Source organism: Pelophylax lessonae, assembly GCF_965119305.1.
Source record: "Pelophylax lessonae genome assembly, chromosome: 11".
NCBI lineage: Eukaryota > Metazoa > Chordata > Amphibia > Anura > Ranidae > Pelophylax > Pelophylax lessonae.
In genome coordinates, this window is record NC_138778.1 from 19,343,070 (window position 1) to 19,368,792 (window position 25,723).

The 25,723-nt window shown below is 43.6% G+C and overlaps 1 protein-coding gene across 1 annotated transcript in view; it reads left to right on the top strand.

Moving 5' to 3' along the window:
* The window catches only part of SLC39A11 (solute carrier family 39 member 11), a 401,122-nt gene that overhangs the window by 107,914 nt on the left and 267,485 nt on the right, over nt 1-25,723 (top strand). Inside the window, exon 4 of the mRNA XM_082271821.1 lies at nt 3,385-3,534. Within this exon, the coding sequence (XP_082127947.1) occupies nt 3,385-3,534 (150 nt within the window). The remainder of the gene's footprint in view (nt 1-3,384; nt 3,535-25,723) is intronic.

Genomic DNA, 25,723 nt, shown 5'->3' on the forward strand with positions numbered 1-25,723 from the left:
TGACAGAGAATTTTGAAATAAAAGTGTTTTTCTTCGTTTCTGTTATAGCATTTTGCAAATAAAAATCTAGATTGTAAGCTCTAACGAGCAGGGCCCTCTAGTTCCTCCTGTTTTGAACTGTATTGTAACTGTATTGTCTTCCCTCACATTGTAAAGCGCTGCGCAAACTGTTGGCGCTATATAAATTCTGTATAATAATCTTTCTTTATTAAATTTAGGGCAAATTGTATTCTGCTACTTTTTTTTGGGTGAAAATAACCCAAACCAATGTATAATATTTAGTCAGTAGGAAAGGTATAGCATCCACAAACTATGAGATACTCACTATATTATATTATATTATAACAGCTTCAGCTCTTCTGGGAAGGATGTTCACAAAGTTTAATATTTAGTCAGTAGGAAAGTTATAGCATCCACAAACTATGAGATAAAGTAAACCCCCCTCCATTGCGGGGGTTAGGTTCCGGACCCAGCCGCGAAAAGTGAAATTCCGCGAAATAGAAAAACCCTATTAAAATGCATTGTAGGCATGTTTTTTTTTACTGTCGCTGTACGTGTAGAAGCATTTTAAGGTCTTTAACCACTTTAGCCCCAGCCCTATTTCGGACACTTTTTGTTCACAAGTTAAAACCAGTATTTTTTCCTAGAAAACTACTTAGAACCCCCAAACATTATATATATTTTTTTAGCAAAGACTCTGGAGAATAAAATGTCGGTCATTGCAAAATTTTTTGTCACGCGGTATTTGCGCAGCGGTCTTTAAAACGCCATTTTTTTGGAAAAAATTTGAAAAATCACATTTCACTGCATTTAAAAAATACTAAACAGTAAAGTTAGCCCATTTTTTTTGTATATTGTGAAAGATGATGTCACGCCGAGTAAATAGATACCAAACATGTTACGGTTTAAAATTGCGCCCCCCCGTGGGATGGCGACAAACTACGGTCAATAGAGATCTCAATCTGCGACGCTTTAAATTTATTTAACGGTTACCAGTTTAGAGTTAGAGTGTAGCTCTTTTTTTTTAATTATTGCCCACGCTCTGGCGATCGCGGCGATACCTCACATGTGTGGTTTGAACAGCGATTTCATTTGCGGCTCGACTTGCGTATACGTTTTTTTTTGTGCGCGAGCTAACGGTGACGGGGACGGCTAAATTTTTTTTTTTTTTTTTTCCTATTTATTTTTTCTTTTTTTTTAAACTTTATTACAGGTTTTTAAAAAAAAAAAAAATCTGATCACTTTTATTGCTGTCACAAGCAATGTAAACATCCCTGGTGACAGCAATATGTCGTGACAGGTACTCTTTATGGAGGGATCGAGGGTCTAAAAGACCCTAGACCCCTCCACTACACTTCCCTGTATGCAAAACGCCGAAAACGGCATTTTTGCATACAGCCGTTTTTCAAATCTGCCGCCTTTTGCAGCACAGTAACCCGGACGTGACGTCATGGACGCCGCCTCCGGGTTACGTCATCGATGCCGTTTCCGGCATTCATCGGGACTCCATCCAGCCGGCGGACGTGCCGGCTGGGTGCTCGGGGCTCCCGGTGGGACGGTAGCCCCGAGCAAAGCCGCGGAAGGCGGCGGGAGGGGGGGGACGTCCCCTCCCGCCCCCCCGGGTAACGATCGAGCGGCTCCCGAGCCGCATCGATCGTTACCGACGGAAAGCCGACCGTCGGCTTCAAACAACGGTACCGGGATGATGCCTCTAGCTAGAGGCATCATCCCGGTATAACCCCGCAAAGTCTGATGACGTAGAGGTTACGTGACTGGTACTAAAGTGGTTAAACACACTTATAAAACAATAGAAACTCATTTAAACACATAAAAGATACTAAGAGACATATCAAGAGCTATGGAAAACACAAAAATATTTAATTTTTAATGATTTATATAGTAAAATAACATTACAAAAAAACCCGCGAATTACCGGGACCGCAAAAACTGAACCGCGATGGAGCGGGGGATTACTGTGTGTACTCATTATATTACATTATATCAGCTTCAGCTCTTCTGGGAAGGATGTTCACAAAGTTTAGTTGTGTGTCTATGGGAACGTTTGACCATTCTTCCCTAAGCGCACTTGTGATGTCAGGCACTGATGTGCACGAGAAGGCCTGGCTCGCAGTCTCTGCTCAAATTCATCCCAAAGGTGTTCTATCGAGTTGAGGTCAGGACTCTGTGCAGCCAAGTCAAGTTTCTCTACCCCAAACTCGCTCATCCATGTTTTTATGGACGTTGCCTTGTGCACTGGTCTAAATCATTTGGTGGAGGGGGATTATGGTGTGGGGCTGTTTTTCAGGGGTTAGGCTTGGCCCCTTAGTTCCAGTGAAGGGATCACTTAAGGCATCAGCATTCCAAGACATTTTGGGCAATTTCATGCTCCTAACTTTGTGGGAACAGTTTGGGGATGGCCCCTTCCGGTTCCAACATGACTGCCACTAGTGCATAAAGCAAGGACCGTAAAGACATGGATGAGAGTTTGGGGTGAAGGAACTTGATTGGCCTGCACAGAGTGGTGACCTCCACCTGATAGAACACCTTTGGTATGAATTAGAGCGGAGACTGTGAGCCAGGCCTTCTGATCCACATCAATGCTGCCAACCCCCTCAAGTGAAATTTACTGGCAGGACACCAAAATTTACAAATGGCACCAGTTTTTTACTGGCAAAAATCATGAAATTTACTGACAGAGCTGCATTTTTTACTGACACTGCAAAAAAAGTACCTAAAATGACCATTTTCAGTGCTAAACAGTGCAAATATCAATATTTTAACTAGTCCATCAGATTGCGCCGCAGCACGAGGCGTGTTCCTGAAGGATGTCCTATGAGGTCCACCCAGAACGATGAGTGTGTCCCGCCTGGCTGTCAATTGACAATAGGTTGGGCGGGAAGTGGTAATACATTGTTGCAGCCTGGACCACTAAAGCTATGTATAATACTATACATGTGCGATGCCCCTGGAAGGTATAAATCAGTGTAATAGTCACCACTACTACACTCCTACTACAGTAATCGCCACTAGTTTCCACGTCCCATGCTAAGGGGCTTCCCTGCTGCAGCCTGAACAGAAGAGGTTGGCTGATCAACACAAGTACCATTTTGAGAATGGTTTACATCTTCTAAAGAAATGCAAAGTGTACTCTAATTGGACCAGCAAGATCGGGACACAGGATTGGAGGCTTCTTCCCACCCCAATGTCCTCAAACCCTCTGAGCTGCCGACCCCAATTTAGGACTTCCAAAACCCGGAGCTTAGTTTTCTCCGCTCTAAACAGAGACTTTCTTTTTCAGTGACATCCTTGTTATGTTATACTTGTTCCCTGGTAGTACGGAGGTTACCCCGCTTTCTGATTGTTTTGATCTTGTTCCCCCCATAGGTGATGTTGGCAGCCTCCTATTGGTCTCTCCTGGCCCCAGCTATTGAAATGTCGGAGCAGTATGGAAGCCTGTCTTTCCTTCCTGCCGCCGTGGGTTTCTCCTTGGGGGCCGGTTTTGTGCATTTTGCTGACCTGCTTCTGCCGGCACTGGTGAGTACAAATTACTATTTGCAGCTTCTGAGAACCATAATCCAGCGGAGACTGTGTAAAGTGACATTGCAACAAAATATATGACCGCATTCATTGAAGGAGTCAGCACTTCTTTATGAGCTGTTCACAGGAGGTTTGGACACTATGCAAAAAAAAAAAAAAAATTGGACCAGCTCCCTCTAATGGATACACCCCCACACTAGATCTAGATCTCAGTTTAGCTTAGTGTCCTGAGGAGGTAGCTCTGTGGGATCTAGATTTATGTTTCCTTATGGGTTGCTAGGATTAACACTTTTTTTTTTTTGGTTGGTTGTCCTTGCTCACCCCTCATTTAGCAAAGGCTTTTATAGAGTACGGTAACAACCAAAGGACACTGGAATACACAGGATTTTTATTTTTTTTTGACCATAAAATTATTTTATTCAGTAGTTTAATTTCAAGACCTAATTTTCTACCCTCTTGTGTGGTGTTCCTTGATTGTTGCTGTTGTCAAATTGTTCTTCTGAGAGGGATTTTTTCCCTTTTTTTTTTACTGCTTACTACAACTAAACTCTAAAGGGCTCAAGAGCATTAGAGAGAATTGCCGTTTTTTTATTTTTGCAAAGTGTCCAAACCTCCTGTAAGGAGCACATTAAAGAACACAAGTGCTGTGTCCTCTATTGAACTATGGTACAAAAGTATTTCATGTTGAGTAAAAACATCCCATAAGTCAAAGGCCACCCTGCTCAAAAATCCCTTGTAAAAAAAAAAAAAATAATTGTTTAACGAGCTCAATAGCTCAAGCTGAGATTTTCACAAAAGTAAATACAGCAGAACAGTGACTTTCTCCTGCAGAGCATTTACCTCTGTGTCAGTGAGAGAAAGCATAGCTGAAAGGAGGCAGCTTCTACTGCTGTACGGTCTCTTGTTACAAACAGTGTTCATTTCGTCTACTAAAACGTTTTCCGTCGACTAAATTAACACAATTTTAGTCGACTAAAATACGACTAAAACAATTCAGATGACTAAAATACAACTAAAACTAAAATGGCATTTTAGTCAAAAGACTATAACTAAAACTAAATCGAAATTTGCTGCCAAAATTAACACTGGTGCATGCTCGAAGCTTAATACCATAAATAATAACATATTAGATTTTTCACTCCAGGACCAGCAGTAGTATATAATGAGTTTGGAAATTGTAGAGAAATGCTTAAATAATGCATTACAAATTACAATTGAACTACACCCATTCCATTATAGATGACTAAAATGAGTTTTAGTCGACTAAATACGTCTAAAACGAAAACACTTGCAGAAGACTAAAATGGGACTAAAACTAAAATGCCATTTTAGTCCTAAGACTAAGACTAAAACTAAATTGAAATTTGCTGCCAAAATTAAAACTGGTTACAAACCTTTGTCATGTAATAAATGTTTAATTATAAAGCAAAAATGTATAAAAGTATAAAGCCCTTTACTGCTCCATTGTTGGTATTTATCTTGTACTGCCTTGATCTGCGATATTATTATCCATTTTTAAACTGTTCCCTGGCCACTTTCCATAGCAGGGTGACTACCCTGCTTTTCCACGGTGTGCATGCAGGAGTAAACGTTGTCACCTTTAGAACGTGTGCTGCGCGTACTTTCGGCTAGGTAGTGCGCAGTGAGCCTTTCACCCTCTGCACCCCCCACACCCCCTATAACGGTCAGCGGCTCATACCTAGGCCAGTCCGTGCTTCCTACGGTACCATTTTCTAATGTGCACCTTTAGCTATCCCTTGGGTGCCTGAACGGGAAATTAAAAGGAGCAGCACAGCACTGTGTTGTGAATTCTACAGGGACAATATGTAGGTAAGTGGCTCTTTTACAAAGAAAAAAAAAAGAAGGGGAATTAACACTGTACACCCTCCTGGTCCCCACTGCACCTCCTTAGATGCTGAGCTGTCAGTGACCAGGCAGCCGTTGCAGGGGATTTGAAATGCTTGCTTTTCTTCCTCTTCCGGGATGAATCAGAGTGATTCTGATTGGTCAGTGCCAGCACAGAGCATCCCTGTGATGCAGAAGCTCTGCACAGAGAAGAGGGGGAAGAGCGGGGATTTCAAATCCATGGACTGCTGCACAGGTTGAGCTGGTACAGAACTTCCACATGTGGTGGACTCATTCCATGAGATTTTTGCTCTTCATGTCATAAATCATATAGAGGAGGGGATATCTAGCACAATCTCTGTATTTGCGGATGATACTAAACTAAGCAGGCCAATATCTTCTATGCAGGATGTGGAAACCTTACAAGCGGACCTGAACAAAATAATGGCGTGGGCAACTACATGGCAGATGAGGTTTAATGTTGAAAAATGTAAAGTAATGCACTTGGGTGTCAGAAACACGAAAGTAAGCTACTCACTAGGGGGGGAACCTCTGGGTGAGTCTAGGATGGAAAAGGACCTGGGGGTACTGGTAGACAACAGGCTTGGCAGTGGCATGCAATGCCAAGCCGCTGCAAGCAAAGCCAACAAAATACTGGGATGTATAAAAAAGGGGATTCACTCCGGAAATAAAGAGATTATTCTCCCACTCTACAAGACTCTGGTCCGGCCACATCTGGAGTATGCTGTCCAGTTTTGGGCACCGGTCCTCAGAAAGGATGTGCTGGAACTGGAGAGAGTCCAGAGAAGGGCAACAAAAATAATTGGGGGAATGGAGGACATCAGCTATGAGGAAAGACTACAAGCACTGAACTTATTCTCTCTGGAGAAGAGACGATTGAGGGGGGATATGAGATCAATGTACAAATACTGTACTGGTGACCCTAGCATAAGGAACAAACTTTTCAGAGAAAGGGAATACAATAACACGTGGCCGCTCACTAAAACTAGAGAAAAAATGGTTTAACCTTAAAATACTTAAGGGCTTCTTTACTGTCAGAGCAGTAAGGATGTGGAATTCTCTTCCACAAGCAGTGGTATCAGCAGGGAGCATCAATAGTTTCAAAAAACTATTAGATGGGCACCTTAAAGACCACAACATGAAGGGGTATACAATGTACGGTTAACAGCAAACACACACACACATCATAGGTTGAACTGGATGGACTGATGTCTTTTTTCAACCTCACAAACTATGTAACTATATGTCTGTGAGTATGTTTTTGGCATGTTAATAAAAGTTTTAAAGGTGTCCAAGGGTAATGCACTAGGTGTTGGCGCCTCCTTTTCTCTTACATGAGCTGGTACGGATTGCTCATCGTGCACTGAGGTAAGTACAGCGGGGATGGGGTGAGGAGGTGGAACACCCTACACCCCCATTTGCAGTAGCATACACACTACTTTCCTTCACATGCATCTGGCATTTGTTTACAGTAAAGGTTGGCACTCTTCCAAGATTGTTCTTCAATAGAAAATTAGGGGAGTGGAGCTGGGATTTTAGTGCCTTTGGTCTGAATTTTGAAGATTAATTTATCCACAATGCCTACGGCTACATGGGTGAATGGGAGCTGTTTACTACTTGTTCGAAATACATAAATACTTTAGCTTGTGTAATCTGAGTACAGGTTCCCTTTAAGCCAGGAATGCTATTTTTCCTCTCCTTCCCTTGGAATAGACAGATGTCTCTGTGTCACATAGCTTTGCACCGAGACAAAAATATCGCTGTGTGTTTTTGCAGCGCGTGATTAGATTTGCAATCAGTCATGCATATACCTCACCGATGTTTATTACTATTGCCATTATTAGTCTTGACAACATCAAATTTTTTGCTGTGGATAAGGAATGCCTCCTCAATAAGGCTTGACAGGTTATTTTTATGATCTTTTTCTGCAGTGCATTATTAAAGCTTCTTGTAATTTTCTTCCTGCTTGGCATTCTGCTGCAGCATCGTACAATGCTGGATGGCTGCCATCTTGGTGGGGAACATCAAATATAGGAAAAGGTGTCTTTAATTCTGTGTATCAGTCCAGATTTATCGTGCCTCAGGCAGGCAGGGGTAGAGGTGTCAAAAGCATAACTTTTATTAGCTGTGTTTTTAAACTTTGTTCCTTTTATCTTTCCCCGCTTTTGGTCACTGCTGGACAAAGGCTGCTGGGAGAAGTCACATGACTCTCAGAAAACCTGGCCATACTCGTCACAATCTCATTGAGCAATCTCTGTAAAATCTCCTTTAGATTTTCCAAAACTATACTGTATGGCCAAAGATTGGGCAGACCGCTTTATTAGCTTGTTGAACGTTCTCTTACAGAACCATGCCCATTAATAGGGAGTTGCCCCCTTTGTGGCTATAACAGCCTCCACTCTTCTAAGAAGAGCACGTGGTTTACCATTGGCATTCCAATTCATCCTAAAGGTGTTCAGTAGAATTAAGGTCAAGGCTCTGTACAGGACCCTCGAGTTCCTCACCAAACTGGTCACACCATATCTTTACAGTGCATCTGGAAAGTATTCACAGCGCTTCACTTTTTCCACATTTTGGTATGTTACAGCCTTATTCCAAAATGGATTAAATTAATTATTTTCCTCAAAATTCTACAAACAATACCCCGAATGACAATGTGAAAGAAGTTTGTTTGAAATCTTTGCAAATTTATGAAAAATAAAAAATGAAACAAATCACATGTACATAAGTATTCACAGCCTTTGCTATGGCACTTAAAATTGAGCTCAGGTCCATCCTGTTTTCACTAATCATCCTCGAGATGTTTCTACAACTTGATTGGAGACCACCTATAGTAAATTCAGTTGACTGGACATGATTTGGAAAGGCACACACCTGTCTATATAAGGTCCCACAGTTAACAGTGCATGTCAATGCACAAACCAAGCCAAGGAATTGTCTGCAGACTTCCGAGACAGGATTGTAATGAGCCACAGATCTGAGGAACGGTATATAAAAATTTCTGCAGCATTGAAGGTCCCAATGAGCACAGTGGCCTCCATCATCTGTAAATGGAAGAAGTATGGAACCACCAGGACTCTTCTTAGAGGGGGCCAAACTGAGCGATCGGGGGAGGAGGGCCTTAGTCAGAGAGGTGATCAATAACCCGATGGTCACTCTGAAAGAGCTCCAGCATTTTTCTGTGGAGAGAGGAGAACCTTCCAGAAGAACAACCATCTCTGCAGCACTCCACCAATCAGGCCTGTATGGTAGCGTGGCCAGACTGAAGCCACTCCTCAGTAAAAGGCACATGACAGTCCTGAAGATTGCCAAAAGGCACCTGAAGGACTCTTGGACCATGAGAAACAAAGTTCTCTGGTCTGATGAAACAAAGATTGAACTCTTTGGCCTGAATGGCAAGAGTCATGTCTGGAGGAAACCAGGCACCGCTCATCACCTAGCCAGTACCATCTCTACAATGAAGCTTGGTGGTGGCAGCATCATGCTGTGGGGATGTTTTTTAGCAGCAGAAACTGGGAGACTAGTCAGGATTGAGGGAAAGATGAATGCAGCAATGTACAGAGACATTCTCGATGAAAACCTGCTTCAGAACGCTCTAGACCTCAGACTGGAGCAAAGGTTCACCTCCCAACATGGCAATGACCCTACGCACACAGCCAAGATAACAAAGGAGAGGCTACTGGACAACTCTGTGAATGTCCTTGAGTGGCCCAGCCAGAGCTCCGACTTGAACCAGATTGAACATCTCTGGAGAGATCTGAAAATGGCTGTGCACTGACGCTCCCCATCCAACCTAATGAAGATTGAGAGGTCCTGCAAAGAAGAATGGGAGAAACTCCCCAAAAAGACTTGAGGCTGTAATTGGTGGTGTTTGTAGAATTTTGAGGAAAATAATGAATTGAATCCATTTTGAAATAAGGCTGTAACATAGCAAAATGTGGAAAAAGTGAAGAGCTGTGAATACTTTCTGGGTGCGCTGTATGGGTCACGGGCACAGTCATGATGGAACAGAAGAGGGTCTTCACCATAATGTTACCACAAGGTTGAGTATATCCTACTCCAAAACCCTAGCCATTAATTTTGGAGTTACCCCCCATTCCAAAACCATGGCCATTAATATGGAGTTACTCCCAATTCCAAAATCATGCCTGTTAATATGGGGTTACCCCCTATTTAAAAACAGTGGCCATTAATGTGGAGTTGCTGCCCATTCCAAAACCATTACTTTTAATATGGAGTTGCTCCCCCATTTCAAAACCATGGTCATTAATATGGAGTTACCCTCTTATTCCAAAACCATGGCCCTTAATATGAAGTTACCCCCCCCCATTCCAAAACCATGGCCATTAATATGGAGTTGCTCCCCATTCCAAAACCATGGCCATTGATATGGAGTAACCCCCCCATTTCAAAACCATGGCCATTAATATGAAGGTACCCACCCCCCCCCCCATTTCAAAACCATGGCCATTAATATGGAGTTACTTACCATTTCAAAACCATGCACATTAATATGGAGTTGCCCTCAATTCCAAAACCATATGGAGTTACCCCCGATTCCAAAACCATGGCCATTAATATGGAGTTACCCCCCCCCCCCCATTTCAAAACCATGGCCCTTAATGTGGAGTTATCCCCCATTTCAAAACCATGGCCATTAATATGGAGTCCCCCCCCCCCCCCCCAATTTCAAAACCATGGCCATTATTATGGAGTTACTCCCCATTTCAAAACCATGGCCATTATTATGGAGTTGCCCCCAATTCCAAAACCATGGCCGACAATGTGGAGTTACCCCCCCCCCCCATTTCAAAACCTTGGCCGTTATTATGGAGTTGCTCCCTATTCTAAAACCATGGTCATTAATATGGTGTCATCCCCTATTTCAAAACTATGGCCATTAAAATGGAAGAGCACTAAAATCGGACCATATAAGAGTTGAAAATTGAACAAAATGCGTGTCGACCATCAAATTGTTAGTTTTTTGCATCATTAGTGTGCCAGCTGTGACACACGATTTTTATGCCGCAGTCGAAAGTGCCTGATCCAACATGCTGGTTTTTTGTTTTTTTTTTAACAAATTGAAACAATTGATGGCACGATCATATGAGCTATTTTAGTTTTTCGATCAACATAACTTTTGTTTTTCAACTCCTCTATGACCTGCTTAAGAGTCGGTTCACACTGGGGCGACGCGACTCTGTACTACTTCGGGGGCGACTTGTGCATTACCATGCACCACGACTTCGGAGCGACTTGCAGGGACTTCACATAATGGAAGTCTATGCAAGTCGCTCCGAGGTCGCCCCGAAGTAGTACAGGACCCTTTTTCTAAGTCGGAGCGACTTGTGTCGCTCCTATTAGAACGGGTCCTGTAGCAGTCAATGGACCGCGAGGGAGTGCGACTTGTCAGGCTGAGTGTAATTTCTGTCTGCTGCCTCATTCCTCTCCTTCTTGTATGAGTCACTTCTGACAAGTTTTCCTGACACCAAGAGTTAAGGTGACAGGGGAGGAAGCTCCAGCACACAGCCTGTGATTGACAGCCTCCGCTCTGTTCCTGTGTAAAGGGGGTGTGTCCCTTCCCTCCAGTCAGCTCTCACTGAGCTCTGCAGTGTAATTTCATCTCCCGCCCCCTGCTTTGCTTAGGCAAGCTGTATAAATTCTGGACTTTGAAGGACTGTAAAGAAGAGATAGCTGCAGAGAAACAGGTACAACCTATGTGGGAGGATTTGTTTCATATTTGTGTATCACCTGAGGCTGGTCACTTAACTTAGTATATGTGAGGGTCTACAACCACTTTAATACGTTAAAGAGGAACTTCAGTTCCCTTTTGTGTGGCTCACCCCACTGTCAGCATTATAGCTTATGCGCAGATGTGTGGAAAGGGCTCTGCCTGGTCTTGGTGTCTTAGCAGAGCCCTTCTGCACATCTGTGCATGTGCAGGTTTCCTGCATGTGCACAAAGACGACAAAAGTACTGAGGATTCTGTAATAGCTGACATTGCACATGCGCGTGGTGGGTGGGGGGTTGTTGCATTGACTTGAAGCCCTGCGACACATCCATTCACGTGCACAATCCGGGTGGGGGCACAAACGTTAAGAAATGCTGCAGAAGTTCTTCAGTGGTGGTTATCTTGTCAATATACATGACATGTTGTCACCCTTCAGAAAACCCGCCCTGAGAATTGCCATCCAGCCATTTCTGGTGTGCATACAGGTAGGAAGCAGATGCAAAGAGGCTGCAGGAGATCAGCAGGGCTGAGAAGGCAACACAGGGTTAAAAAAAAAAAAAAGAGGACTTTTACAAAATAATGGAAAATGTTAATTGTTTTAACATTTCTATGTAAAAAGCAGACACGACAGTATTGTGGGGGAGGGGGAAGCAATTAAATAGGACAGGGAAGACACTATAGCCGGGAACCTTTGTTCCCTTATTATGTGGCATTAATGGTTTGACAGGAAGATTAATCTTTCCAGCTTTGCGCAATTCATAGAAAAAAAAAAAAAAAAAAAGGTCAGACTGCGCCCCTTCACACGGGGCCCATCAACATGTCGTCAGCAGGCAATAAGCGGCTGATAACCGCGGCCCTCCCGACTCCCGCGTGCCGTTGACACTTGCTGTGGGCAAAGCTGGCGCGGGAAATGTCGGTATAGCGACGGGGAAAACGGCGTTGCTACGCAACCAGGCCGGAGAGGCGGCTGCCCGTTATCGAAGAGCTCTCCGCGCGCTAACTACCCCTGACAGGTGGTAAGACCCAAGAGGATCGATTAACACTTCACCGAGCCGGAAGGGCTTTGTCTGAGGAGCAGCACTACAGAACAAGCGTCTGGGTTCATCATCGAGCGCCTCCTGATCGCCTGCTAAGTCTGCCCGCCATGAAGAGGATTTAACGAGTGCTCTGCTTTATCTATAGGTCTACCGAGTATTCAGCCTTTTCATATGTATAAGTAGTTTATTGAGATTTTATATTCCGAGCCGCTGCAACAACGTAACCAGTTTTGTCCATTGTGTTGGCACTGTCACTGCCAACTTTTAACAAACGAGATATCAGTTCCATTTCCAGATCCCTTTTGCCATCTTGGATTTGGGAACTGGCTGTGAATTCCTGAGGTCTCACAGCGGTCTCCCCACTGCGCATGCAGGGCGCTGAGACTGGTCCTGTAGACTCCTGGGAGGTATAACGTGGCTGGGGGTGCTGATTAGGTTGGGTGGTCTAAACTAGGCCTAGCCTATATGAAAGAGGATTGTAAGTGTATAGTACAGAAAGATTTCTAAATCTTACTTTTGCTTGTTGCATGCTATTTCTGAGTCGGTAGCTGTGAATTTGTGAAGTCTTGCAGCATTAGTTAGCAATTGAGTGAGTCCTACATATTCTAAACAAGCAACAACCTCGGTAACTGCAGCCATACTAAAACAATTCACCCTAAGTTCAGCTACTCCCTCCCAGCTGTGACTCAGCTGCTCACTTCCCCCTGCCAGTGGTGACTGCAGCTCAGCTCCTCTGCTCCCCCTGCCAGTTTTTACTCTGCAGCTCAGCTCCTCTGCTCCTCCCTTGCAGCAGTAACTCAGCTGCTCAGCTCCTCTGCTCTTCCATTCCAGCAGTGACTCAGCAGCTCAGCTTCTCTGCTCTTCCCTTCCAGCAGTGGCTCAGCACCTCATCTCCTCTGCTCTTTTCTCCTAGCAATAAGGAAAGGTTTGGGACTTTAAATGAGGTAACACCTCCATCCCGGTTCAATAATCAAGGGGGAAAGAGTTGAGACTTTAAATGAGACGTGTGACAAGGCCACTGGAGTAAAACCAAAATAATACATTTATTGTATGAAAGCAAATACACATCGCAAACATTGAAATATATAGATGTAAAGAAATTGGGTATATTGATTAAAACAGAGTATAGACATGGTAAACACCAACGTTGTGTAATGAAACACACATCATTAGACAGGTATGATACACAGCAGTAACCCATGGTAACAATGATGATCAACATCAATAAGCTCGACGCATTTCCGTGGACTCTGTTCCAATTCATCAGGAGCAAAAGTACACTTTAAATCTACAAAAAAATGTATATAAGAAAATATCCCAAAAAAATGAAAATGGTAAAAGAAAAATAGGGAAAAACCAGTTAAGGTCTACTCAACAATGTAGCCAGGATCACTGCAAATCACGTTGATGTATAATGCTGGGACCGGCCAAAGGACCAAGCCTAACCGGGAGCTGTGGGGGCGCAGAGAGAAGGGCAGACCAGGCATGAGCATGACAGTAAAGGAATGACTCTCCTAGCAATGACTCAGCAGCTCCTCTGTTCTTCCCTTCTAGCAGTAACTCAGCAGCTCAGCTCCTATGCTCCTTTCACCCAGTAATGACTTAGCAGCTCAGCTCCTCTGCTGCTCCCTTCCAGCAGTGACTCAGCAGCTCAATTCCTCCCTCCCAGCAACGACTCGGCAGCTCAGCTCTTTTTGCTCCACCCTTCTGCTGTCCCACTAATCTCTCTATTTACACAGAGTGGAAACTTTGTCCACAGCAGGGCACTAAGGTTCTGCAGTCTCCCGGGAGGTAGGACATGGCTGGGTGGGGGTTGAGTTAGGTGGTGCATATTGATGTGGAATGAGAACGTGGGAGCGGAACACCTGTCAGAAAAAGGTACCTGCTTCCCAAAATAAGAAAAAGGTACCTGCTTCCCAAAATAAAATAAAAAAACAGCAAAGTAGGAGCTTGGGGTAGGATGAAAGGCAAACGGCATAATTTTTGTGTGAGAATCCAGTTTACAAAGGGGGGGTGGGGGGTATATCTTGGCCGTAGGCTGGTTTACAGTGGAACTACACAGCATCTGAGCACCACCAACCAAAAACTCTTATTTAATTAATATTTAAAGCAAATGTCCCCATCCCTCCTCTCCATGTGTTTATGCTTTATTTTGCTGAGAAGTTACTTTGAAAAACACCCCCTAGCATTTCTAGCCAGGGCCATCTTGAGTAAGGGAAGATGATTCATGTAGCATTTACTTCCTGGAATCCATCTGCCCCTAGCTCAGGCCTCCAGGTAGGAGGGTGTGCTTAGCTGAAAAAAGCTTCTCCTCCCATGAAGACTCCTGGGATGTATGACATAATTTTGGCCTGGGCCAGAAACCAGAAACTGAAGAAATGTAAAAAAAAAAGTTTAAAACAAGTAAATCTAATCCACCTTCCTATCTATTTACTATTGCTAGCAGCGTAAGAAGTAAAAATGGTCAGTGTTGATTGAGAGAGTTTAGTTCTGCTTTAACCACTTGCCGACTGCGCTTTAGCCGAATGACTGCTACAGCGCGAATAGCTAGTTCTGGGAGACCGTCATATGATGGCCTCCTATGATTGCGCCCCCTGCTGGAGGACATTGCTGATCATAGATTGAGGTAAAAAACGAATCAGCGGCTCTTTAACACGTGACCGGCTGTGTCCAATCACAGCTGGTTACAGATGTAAATAGAAGCCGGTTATTGGCACTCCTTTCCTAATGCTGACAGTGTGAAGAGAAGAGAGCCGATAACGGCTCCCCCAAAAGGCACATGTACACTGATAATCATTGCACTGAGTATTAGTGTCCTAAATATCAGTGCAGTCCAAACAGTGCCCACTAGTGCTGCCAATGTGTGCCCACCAGTGCCTCCACATCAGTGTCACCTATCCATGCCGATCAGTGCTGCCCATCAGTGCTGTCTATCTGTGCCCTTTAGTGCGACCTATCCATGCCGATCAATGCTGCCAATGTGTACCCACAGTGCTGCCAATGTGTACCTACCAGTGCTGCCAATCAGTGCCCACCACTGCTGCCATTTAGTGCCCACCAGTGCCTCCTCATCAGTGTCACCTATCTGTGCCCATCAATGCCACCTATCCATGCCGATCAGTGCTGCCTATCTGTGCCCATCATGCCACCTATCCATGCCGATCAATGCTGCCAATGTGTACCCACCAGGGCTGCCAATCAGTGCCCACCAGTGCTGCCATTTAGTGCCCACCAGTGCCTCCTCATGAGTGTCCCCTATCTGTGCCCATCAATGCCACCTATCCATGCCGGTCAGTGCTGCCTATCTGTGCCCATCAGGCCACCTATCCATGCCGATCAGTGCTGCCTATCAGTGCCTTCCCATCAGTGTCACCTATCTGTGCCCATTAGTGCCACCTATCCATGCCGATCAGTGCTGCCTATCAGTGCCCATCAGTGTAGCCTCATCAGCACACATCAGTGAAGGAGAAAAATGACCTGTTTCCAAAATTTTATAACAAACTTTTTTTTTTTTTTTAGCCTAATTTATCCTAAAAATGACCGCCCTATATTTCTGTGCAGATACTTTGATACATACAAATGGGTGGATGTTACATAAGCACATAAAGGAAAAGGGTGCAATAAATGATTTATAGGATCTGCAGCCATCTCAATGGAAGCCAACTGCACCCTTCATATATTAATATATCAAACACAATCACTTATTTATTGAATCATTAATACTTCTCACAATCAATAGAAACAATAGCCAGTATTGATCTTGTAGTTCATTCTGAATGATACATGTTTGGGGTCTTCTGACGCATTTGGAATTCATGATTATAGAAAAACTATTTAATCACCATCAGCACCATCTGACAATATTTCTTATATCTGCCATCTGATAGTATATACCATGGGCCGGTTTACTATCCCCCTGACTTAAGAGGGGCCGGACAGTGGCCAGCGGGAGTAGAAAATTGGTATCAGTAGGAGGAATAGTGCCCTATTCTTGGTATCAGTGGGAGGAATAGTGCCCCATCATTGGTGTCAGTGGGAGGAATAGTGCCCCATCATTGGTGTCAGTGGGAGGAATAGTGCCCCATCTTTGGTGTCAGTGGGAGGAATAGTACCCCTTCATTGGTGTTAGTGGGAAGAATAGTAACCCATCATTGGTGTCAGTGGGAGGAATAGTACCCCATCATTGGTGTCCGTGGGAGGAATATTGCGTCATCCCTGGTGTCAGTGGGAGGAATAGTGCCTCATCATTGGTGTCCGCGGGAGGAATAGTGCCCCATCATTGGTGTCATTGGGAGGAATAGTGCCCCATCATTGGTGTCAGTGGGAGGAATAGTGCCTCATCATTGGTGTCCGCGGGAGGAATAGTGCCTCATCACTGGTATCAGTGGGTGGAATAGTGCCCCATCATTGGTGTCAGTGGAAGGAATAGTGCCCCATCATTGGTGTCAGTGGGAGGAATAGTGTCCCATCACTGGTGTCAGTGGGAGGAATAGTGTCCCATCACTGGTGTCAGTGGGAGGAATAGTGCCCCATCATTGGTGTCAGTGGGAGGAATAGTGTCCCATCATTGGTGTCAGCGAGAGGAATAGTGCCCCATCATTGGTGTCAGTGGGAGGAATAGTGCCTCCTCATTGGTGTCAGTGAGAGGAATAGTGCCTCCTCATTGGTGTCAGTGGGAGGAATAGTGCCCCATCATTGGTGTCAGCGAGAGGAATAGTGTCCCATCATTGGTATCAGTGGGAGGAATAGTGCCCCATCATTGGTGTCAGTGGGAGGAATAGTGCCCCATCATTGATGTCAGTGGGAGGAATTATATAATATAATTTATATCTTCATGTATATTTTTATACAAGCTTCTGAACTTGATTTGCCTGATGTATTCCTCTCCCAGACTTAGAGAGGGAGGGAGCACAGTGCAAGGAAGTTGCTAATAGGAGGAGAGAGAGAGATGAGCTCCTCAGTCTGATTCTTCTCCTTTCACTGTCCAATCACAGGCTGGGTGAGGGCAAAAAACCTGTAAGTGTTAACTGAACTGTTTCAGGTTAAAATTTGGTCCCCAGCCTTGCCGGTCGGGGCTGTGTTATGTGGCAGAGCTGTGTAAATCCCAGGACTTGATGGTGTGGTCACCCTACAATAGGAAGTGCCTTAATAAGGACCTCCATGGCAGAACCATCTGGTGTTGTTGCAATAAAGGCAACTGGTTGACTGACTGATTTTGAAATTAAAGTGTATCTATGGCAAAAATGTAAACATTTTCATTTCCAAATTGGATTCCGAATTCTACCATTTCATCCTGTTACTCTGAACCATCTGGAATTTTTTGAAGACCCCCACACGTTTCCTTCCTGGAATTCTGTGACATGGAGTCACTATGTCCTGTGAGTGTCACACATTTCACAGAGCTTGCCTTCTGAGGGGAGGAGTTTCAGGAGGCGGAGTTAGTACTGGCATCAGCAAAGTACCATGGGATATGTAGTCCTGAGAAATGGAGGAGGAGCTGCAAAGCATGCTGGTAATCCAGGAAGTTTTGGAAAGTAACGGCCAGCAAACCTGCAGCACGGATATTTTCCTAGTAATCTCATATTGGATTATCAGTAATAATTGTTTGTATTTTTGTTACAATGCTGATGTTATAAAATGCTGTGACCGGAAAACTCCTTTAAATTAACATGTTGGTACCTATGAGATAATTATTATTGGTAAAAATTAGAAGTGCACCGAAAAGAAAATTTAGTGCTGAAAACGTAATAAAAAATTCACCAAAAAAAAAAAAAATTTCAACCAAAATTAGTTATTTTTATATAGAATTGTACTATATTTGACTTTTTAGTTATTATCATGAATTTAAATGAATATAAATTTATTGACGGCCATTATCGGCACCTTTAGCGCAAGAAAAGCTCATGAAAAATGCATCTCTTTAAATTCTATCTATGTCTTCACACTGGTCCGTTGTGCTTCCGTTGTGGTGTTAAAACAATCTTGCTTGCTGCATTTCTGGTCAGTTAAAAAAAATGCACCAAAAAACGCAACTCCCCGTTAAAATGCATTGAAAACGCAGCAAGAACGCATCAATAACGCACACTTTTTTGATGAGGTTTTTGATTGTGGTAAAATTGTGGCAAAATCACGTGGGTTGTAGGCGCCATTATTGGCACCTTTTTCTTTATTGGCAAAGTGCAGAAAACACAATTTTCAGCCTGATATGTTTCGGCCGGCAAAATTTCGGTGCATCTCTCTCTAGTAATAATAGGATGAGATTTAGCGGTTGGGTTTATTTTAATTGTATCTTTTGATTTATTCTGACATCCACCTTCCATTGTTCGGCCTCCCTCCCCTCTTCTCTGAGAGCTCTCTCCTCGGATCGGATGATTCATCTTCATTAGCAATCAAGATGGAGTCAGTGCGGTCACCCCCCTTCCCGCGGATGGAGGAGGATGGCGGTGGTCAGCGTCTGACGTTTTCTTTGTGTTTTCTCCTCCGGGCCACCAACCTTTTGCAGTGATATAAATGTCAGTCCTCTGGCAGTCAATTGTTCAATTAACTTCCGTAATGGCTTTCCTGCCATAGGCATCTGCGGCTCCCCGGCCTTTTGCGGCGTCGCAAGTGTTAATTGCGCTCTGTCTTGGGTAATTGGAGGGGGGAGTTTGATCTGTCATTGTAGCGGAAGCCAAAGACAGATTGCGGGAGCAGTTGGAGGAGGACAGACGTTGTGTGGTGGCGAGAGGAGCTGATTGTCAGCAATCCGTGGCCCTGGCGGCACTTCCAGAGCGACCGCCGCCTCCCATAGGGAGCCGTTGTCCTCCAATGTCCATCTATTGTCCATTAATTCTGATGGCGGGGCGCACGTGGAATAGTCCCAGTGCTTGTTACATATAAGCTATGTAGTGATCGCATTATACCCCCTGTGTATTAGTCCTGCCCCCGGGACTTGTTACATTGTTACTGTTGTATATAAAATATCTTTTATAAATTGAAGCAAAAGCATTGAGCCCAGGTTCACGCTTATGCAATGTGGGAAACGCAGTGAATCCTATTGGTTTCCTGCATTGCAATCGCACGGTGTCCATGCAGTCTGCTGTGCGGGTGTCAATATTACCTTATCGAGGCCCTAAAATAGATAACAAAAGGCATTGCGATTGCCAGAATCGCATCATATGGGCAATGCAATTCAGGTGTGGGGAAAAAAAAAGGATCCTGCACCATTTTGGTGCAAATGTGGTGCGATTCCAGCCATACAAAATGTATGGCTGGAATCGTATCACACAGACATTGCATGCGATGTGCACAGGAATGCGGTGCGATTCCTGTGCAAATCACATGCAGTATCTCAATCGTTCAAGTGTGAACCCAGGCTGAAGGTTTGCTGATTTATATCTTGTTAATTTTTTAAACTTAGGCTGGCCATACACTATACAATTTTCTTGTTCAACTTTCCTTTAGATTTACCAAAACCATGTAATGTAGGGTCAAACCTAAACACTTTCAATTTGTATGCAATCAGGCAGGCCCTTGCACTACATAGTTTAAGGTAAATCTAAAGGAAATTGAATAAGAAAATTGTATAGTGTATGGCCAGCCTTAATGTAAACCTTTTATGTGCTAGACCAGGAAACTCCAAACGACAGCCCTCCAGCTGTTGCAGAACCACACATCCCATGAGGCTTTGTAAAACTTGGGCATTCACAGACATGACTAGGCATGATGGGAATTGTAGTTCCTGAACAACTGGAGGGCCATAGTTTGGAAACCCCTGGACCAAAACAAAGTGACACATAATTGTGAAGTGGAAGGAAAATTATAAAAGTTTTTCAGAAGTTTTTACAAATAAATATCTAAAAAGTGTGGCGTGCATTTGTATTCAGCCCCCTTTACTCTGATACCCCTAACTAAAAGCCATGTGGAACCAATTGCCTTCAAAAGTCACCTAATTAGTAAATAGAGTCCACCTGTGTGTAATTTAATCTCAGTATCAATACAGCTGTTCTGTGAAGCCCTCAGAGTTTTTTTTAGAGAACCTTAGTGAACCAAGAGCTTCATGAAGGCCAAGGAACACACCAGACAGGCCAGGGATAAAGTTGTGGAGAAATTTAAAGCAGGGTGAGGGTATAAAAAAATATCCCAAGCTTTGAACATCTCACTGGGCGCTGTTGAATCCATCATCTGAAAATGGAAAGAGTATGGCACAACTGCAAGTCTTCAAGAGGGTAAAGTAGTACATGCACTACTTTTGGTGCAGTGCGATATTAGCCTATTTTTTTGAATGAGCTCAAAACTCACTGTACTCCAATCACACCGGAGTACAAGCACGTTCTTGTGCGATTCCTGGTGTGAACCAACCCTAAAGTAGATCTCAAAGCAAACCTCTTTTTTACATGTTGGATAGAGTAAGGGACGGTCATAACCCCTTTCTGGCATCCTATTGAGATTTACCTTCACTTCCTGTCCCATAGCCACAACAGTGAGAGGAAATCCCTCCAAAGTGAGGCTATTCCTGGTTCTCACCAGAACTAGTGTCCCTATTTCCCCTCTAATCTTGTTTTCGTGACAACCCAAAATTTGGGACTTTCTTTCACTTTCAGTGATAACCGTAAACAGGATGAATAGAGAGGGCAAATTTTTCTAATGGAGACAGCAACATTGCTGACGTGCGTTCCACAACTTTGACGGGTTTCGTCACTTCCTGTGACGTTTTCAAAAGACCTTTTAAAAAAAAACGTCACAGGAAGTGACGAAACGCGTCAAGTTTGTGGAACGCACGTCAGCACGCTACGCACTACGTGGAACGCAAGCCGGAACACTCCGCTCGCCACTCTGCTAGGAGGTGCTTGTAAGCGGTTTCTTTGCCTGCAAACTTGAAGTTTGAGTCTTTCTTCGCTCCGATTTTTATGAATAATTGATTAATAAACTTTTAAAACGATAATACACTATCTGGAGCCTTTCTTTTAACCCCATATCCTGAGGATCGGGTAAGGAGGAACCTAACCTGTATCCCGTCAGGATCATCTACAAAGGGGATCCCCAATCCGGCCTGAACGGCCTCCAAGCGCTGTAGATCCTAGTGCTATACAGCACATAGGACCCAACAATTCTGGGAATTCATTTCTTTTTACCACAAGCCACAGGAAAATAGGAATCCACGTCACTAACGTCACAAACTTTTATTTATTGAGCACGAAGCACTTTGCACCTGATCACCACTTGAAAAGACGTTATTTATTGAATTTTACATTTATTTTATTCACATATCTTGATCACCACAGGAAAAGACTTATTTATCTATTTATCAATTTCTTGGAACTTTTTATTAATTTTGATATGTTCAATTGATTTGTATTTTCACTTATACTGTAAAGATAAGTTTTCAACATTGTTCACATACATTAAGATAATTTTTTTTGCGGCAAGCGCTGTATATAGCCTAGGCTATTTTTTTATCAGTTGTCAATATTAGTTTAGCAGCAAAAATACAAAGGTATGAGCATGTTCGATATTAAATGGGCATCAAAAGTACCAAGGTAGGAGCAGGGTCACAGTCCAGGCCAGGGTCCGTATTATATAGGCAGCAGAAATACCAAGGTAGGAGCAGGGTCAGATTCCAAGCCAGGGTCAATACTAGATGGGCAGCAGAAGTACCAAGGTAGGAGCAGGGTCACAGTCCAGGCCAGGGTCCGTATTATATAGGCAGCAGAAATACCAGGTAGGAGCAGGGTCAGATTCCAAGCCAGGGTCAATACTAGATGGGCAGCAGAAGTACCAAGGTAGGAGCAAGGTCAGAGTCCAGGCCAGGGCCAATACTAAATGGGAAGCAGAAGTACTAAGGTAGGAGCAGAGTGAATATTAGATGAAAAACAGAGATACCAATTTGGAAGGTAAGAGCAGGGTCAGAGTCCAGGTCAGGAATACCAAGCCCGGAGGTGTATTCAGGATACAAACTGAGATCAGCAGCAGTAAATCTGGAAAAGGCGGAGCCAGGAAGCAAGCCGGGTCAAGTACAGGAGAGCAGAACGCAGGTAAGGTTAAGGGTCCAGTTGCTGATGACCTCTTGTGTGCTATGCTTTATATTAGGCAACTGACAATTGAGCCTGACTTGCACAGTCATTCACATGCAGATCTGTGCACCGCATTGACTGTACGCGTATGATCACTACTGCTACATGTCCGCAGTCACTTCCACTGCAAGCCTGATTTTTACCTTCAGCTGGTATGTAGGTAATGCAATATAAAGGTAAGTATCATGGTAGATCCCAGAGCCGGAATTGCCCATTTGAAGTTGGGTAAGATATCTGTTCATTCAATTGTCATGGATGCACCTCCCATTAAATGTAACAAAATCAGTTTTTTACAACTTATTAAAAAATATATAAAACACCAATTTGTGAACTTTTAAACGAAAAAAGGTAAAAACACTGGAAACCGTTCAACGTTTGCACAGTCTAGAATGTGAAGCGTTAAAGCTCTGCAGCGAGTCCGTGACCTTGTTGGATTGGAGCCTGCGGCTGGGCCCCCCTCTCTCTCTCTCTCTCCACAGGACCCGCAGGGGCCGAAGTGTGGAAGTTCTTAGTTGTCATCTGCCAGTTCAGATGTGTGAAACTCTTTAAGATGTGAAATTTCCACGTTGTCTTCTGCAGCGGTGCCCGGAACGCTGTCTCCGCATCAAAACTCCAAGGTTTCCATGGCGACCGCTGATGTGTCCTCGGAGTGTGGGTGGGATGGAAAACAAAACGCTACACTTATCTTCTCCCCTAAAATCATTTCGGTGAGCGGGGAGCCAATCTGTTATCTTCTCAGGAGACACAGGATGGAATAATTATAGATCACCGCTGTCACGCCACGCTGACAGGTTATCTTGTACCGCTGCCGTCAAACGCCGAAATATCCCATTCTCGACTCGTTGTCATCAGACCAAGCAGATTCTGCTGTCACTGACTGATACTTTGGAAAATGCAGCGTGCCTGGCTGCCATGCTGATACAATGGCTTCAGTTCTTTCAAAGTATACGGATCTTGACTTCTGTCTTCTTTTTTGTTCTAAAAAGATTTGGGGCTCATTCACAATTCTCACCAGGAGGTGCACTTGCTTTTTTTTTTCTCCTGTTCGCGTGCGCCACGTTTAAGTGCATTCTATTCATTTCAGTGGGCTGCCCTATGCGCATTAAACATACTGTGTATGTGTGTGTGTATGTATATATATATATATATATATATATATATATATATATATATATAGTTTGGTCCATAAATATTGGGACATCGACGCAATTGTAATCTTTTTGGCTCTATACACCACCACAATGGATTTCAAGATGTGCCTCCCACTTTTTAAGGGACCAAAAGTAATGGGACAATTGGCTGCTCAGCTGTTCCATAGCCGGGTGTGTGTTATTCCCTCATTATCCCATTTACAAGGAGCAGATAAAAGGTCCAGAGTTCATTTCAAGTATGCTATTTGCATTTGGAATCTGTTGCTGCCAACTCTCAATATGACATCCAAAGAGCTGTCACTATCAGTGAAGCAAGCCATTATTAGGCTGAAAAAAACAAAACAAACCCATCAGAGAGATAGCAAAAAACATTAGGTTTGGCCAAATCAACTGTTTGGAACATCCTTAAAAAGAAAGAACGCACCGGTGAGCTCAGCAACACCAAAAGACCTGGAAGACCATGGAAAACAACTGTGGTGGATGACCGAAGAATTCTTTCCCTGGTGAAGAAAACACCCTTCACAACAGTTGGCCAGATCAAGAACCCTCTCCAGGAGGTAGGTGTATGTGTGTCAAAGTCAACAATCAAGAGAAGACTTCACCAGAGTGAATACAGAGGGTTCACCACAAGATGTAAACCATTGGGGAGCCTTGAAAAACAGGAAGGCCAGATTAGAGTTTGCCAAACAACATCTAAAAAAGCCTTCACAGTTCTGGAACAACATCCTATGGACAGATGAGACCGAGATCAACTTGTACCAGAGTGATGGGAAGAGAAGAGTATGGAGAAGGAAAGGAACTGCTCATGATCCAAAGCATACCACCTCATCAGTGAAGCATGGTGGTGGTAGTGTCATGGCGTGGGCATGTATGGCTACCAATGGAACTGGTTCTCTTGTATTTATTGATGATGTGACTGCTGACAAAAGCAGCAGGATGAATTCTGAAGTGTTTCGGGCAATATTATCTGCTCATATTCAGCCAAATGCTTCAGAACTCATTGGACGGCGCTTCACAGTGCAGATGGACAATGACCCGAAGCATACTGCGAAAGCAACCAAAAAGTTTTTTAAGGGAAAGAAGTGAAATATTATGCAATGGCCAAGTCAATCACCTGACCTGAATCCGATTGAGCATGCATTTCACTTGCTGAAGACAAAACTGAAGGGAAAATGCCCCAAGAACAAGCAGGAACTGAAGACAGTTGCAGTAGAGGCCTGGCAGAGAATCACCAGGGATTAAACCCAGCGTCTGGTGATGTCTATGCGTTCCAGACTTCAGGCTGTAATTGACTGCAAAGGATTTGCAACCAAGTATTAAAAAGTGAAAGTTGGATTCATGGTTGTTAATCTGTCCCATTACTTTTGGTCCCCTAAAAATTGGGAGGCACATATACAAACTGTTGTAAGTCCTACACCATTCACCTGATTTGGATGTAAATACCCTCAAATTAAAGCTGAAAGTCTGCAGTTAAAGCACATCTTTGTTTCATTTCAAATCCATTGTGGTGGTGTATAGAGCCAAAAAGATTAGAATTGTGTTGATGTCCCAATATTTATGGACCTGACTGGGTGTATATATATATATATATATATATACAGGGCTTTTTTTCAGCGGGAACGCAGTTCCGGCACCTTTAGCACTGAATGTATGTAATAACAAGGGGTGCTGGAGCGGAGGTGGTATTTTGTAACAGGGGGCCCATTGTGTGAGGGATCTATTGTTTTGTGGGGGGGGGGGGTTGTTGCTGGCGTGGGGACTGTTGTTGCTAGGGGGATATATTGTTGCTGTGGTGGGATCTATTGTTGCTGGTGCGATCTAGTGTGGCCAGAATTATTTTTACTGCTTTTTATGTTAATAATAAATTACTTAATTACTTACAAAATTATATTTGGTTCTGTATTCTCTAAAAGGGGAAATACTGGGAGGTGGGTAGAGAGTGGAACCAAGGGACGGTACTCAAAAGGTAGGTAGGGGGCAGAGACAAGGGAGTGACTCAAAGGTTGGGGAGGGGGGGGGTTCCTGCACCTATTCTCTGGGAAAAAAAGCCCTGTGTATATATATATATATATATATATATATATATATATATATATATATATATATATATATATATATATTATAATATAATATAATATAATATACACTCACCTGACATTTTTTTTAGGTACACCTTGCTAGTGCCAGGTTGGACCCCCTTTTGCCTTCAGAACTGCCTTAATTTTTTGTGGCATAGATACAACAAGGTGTTGGAAAAATTTCTCAGAGATTTTTGGTCCATATTGACATTTCGCCTTTCTATCATCTCCAAACAGTCTGTCCATTCTCCTCTGACATCAACAAAGATTT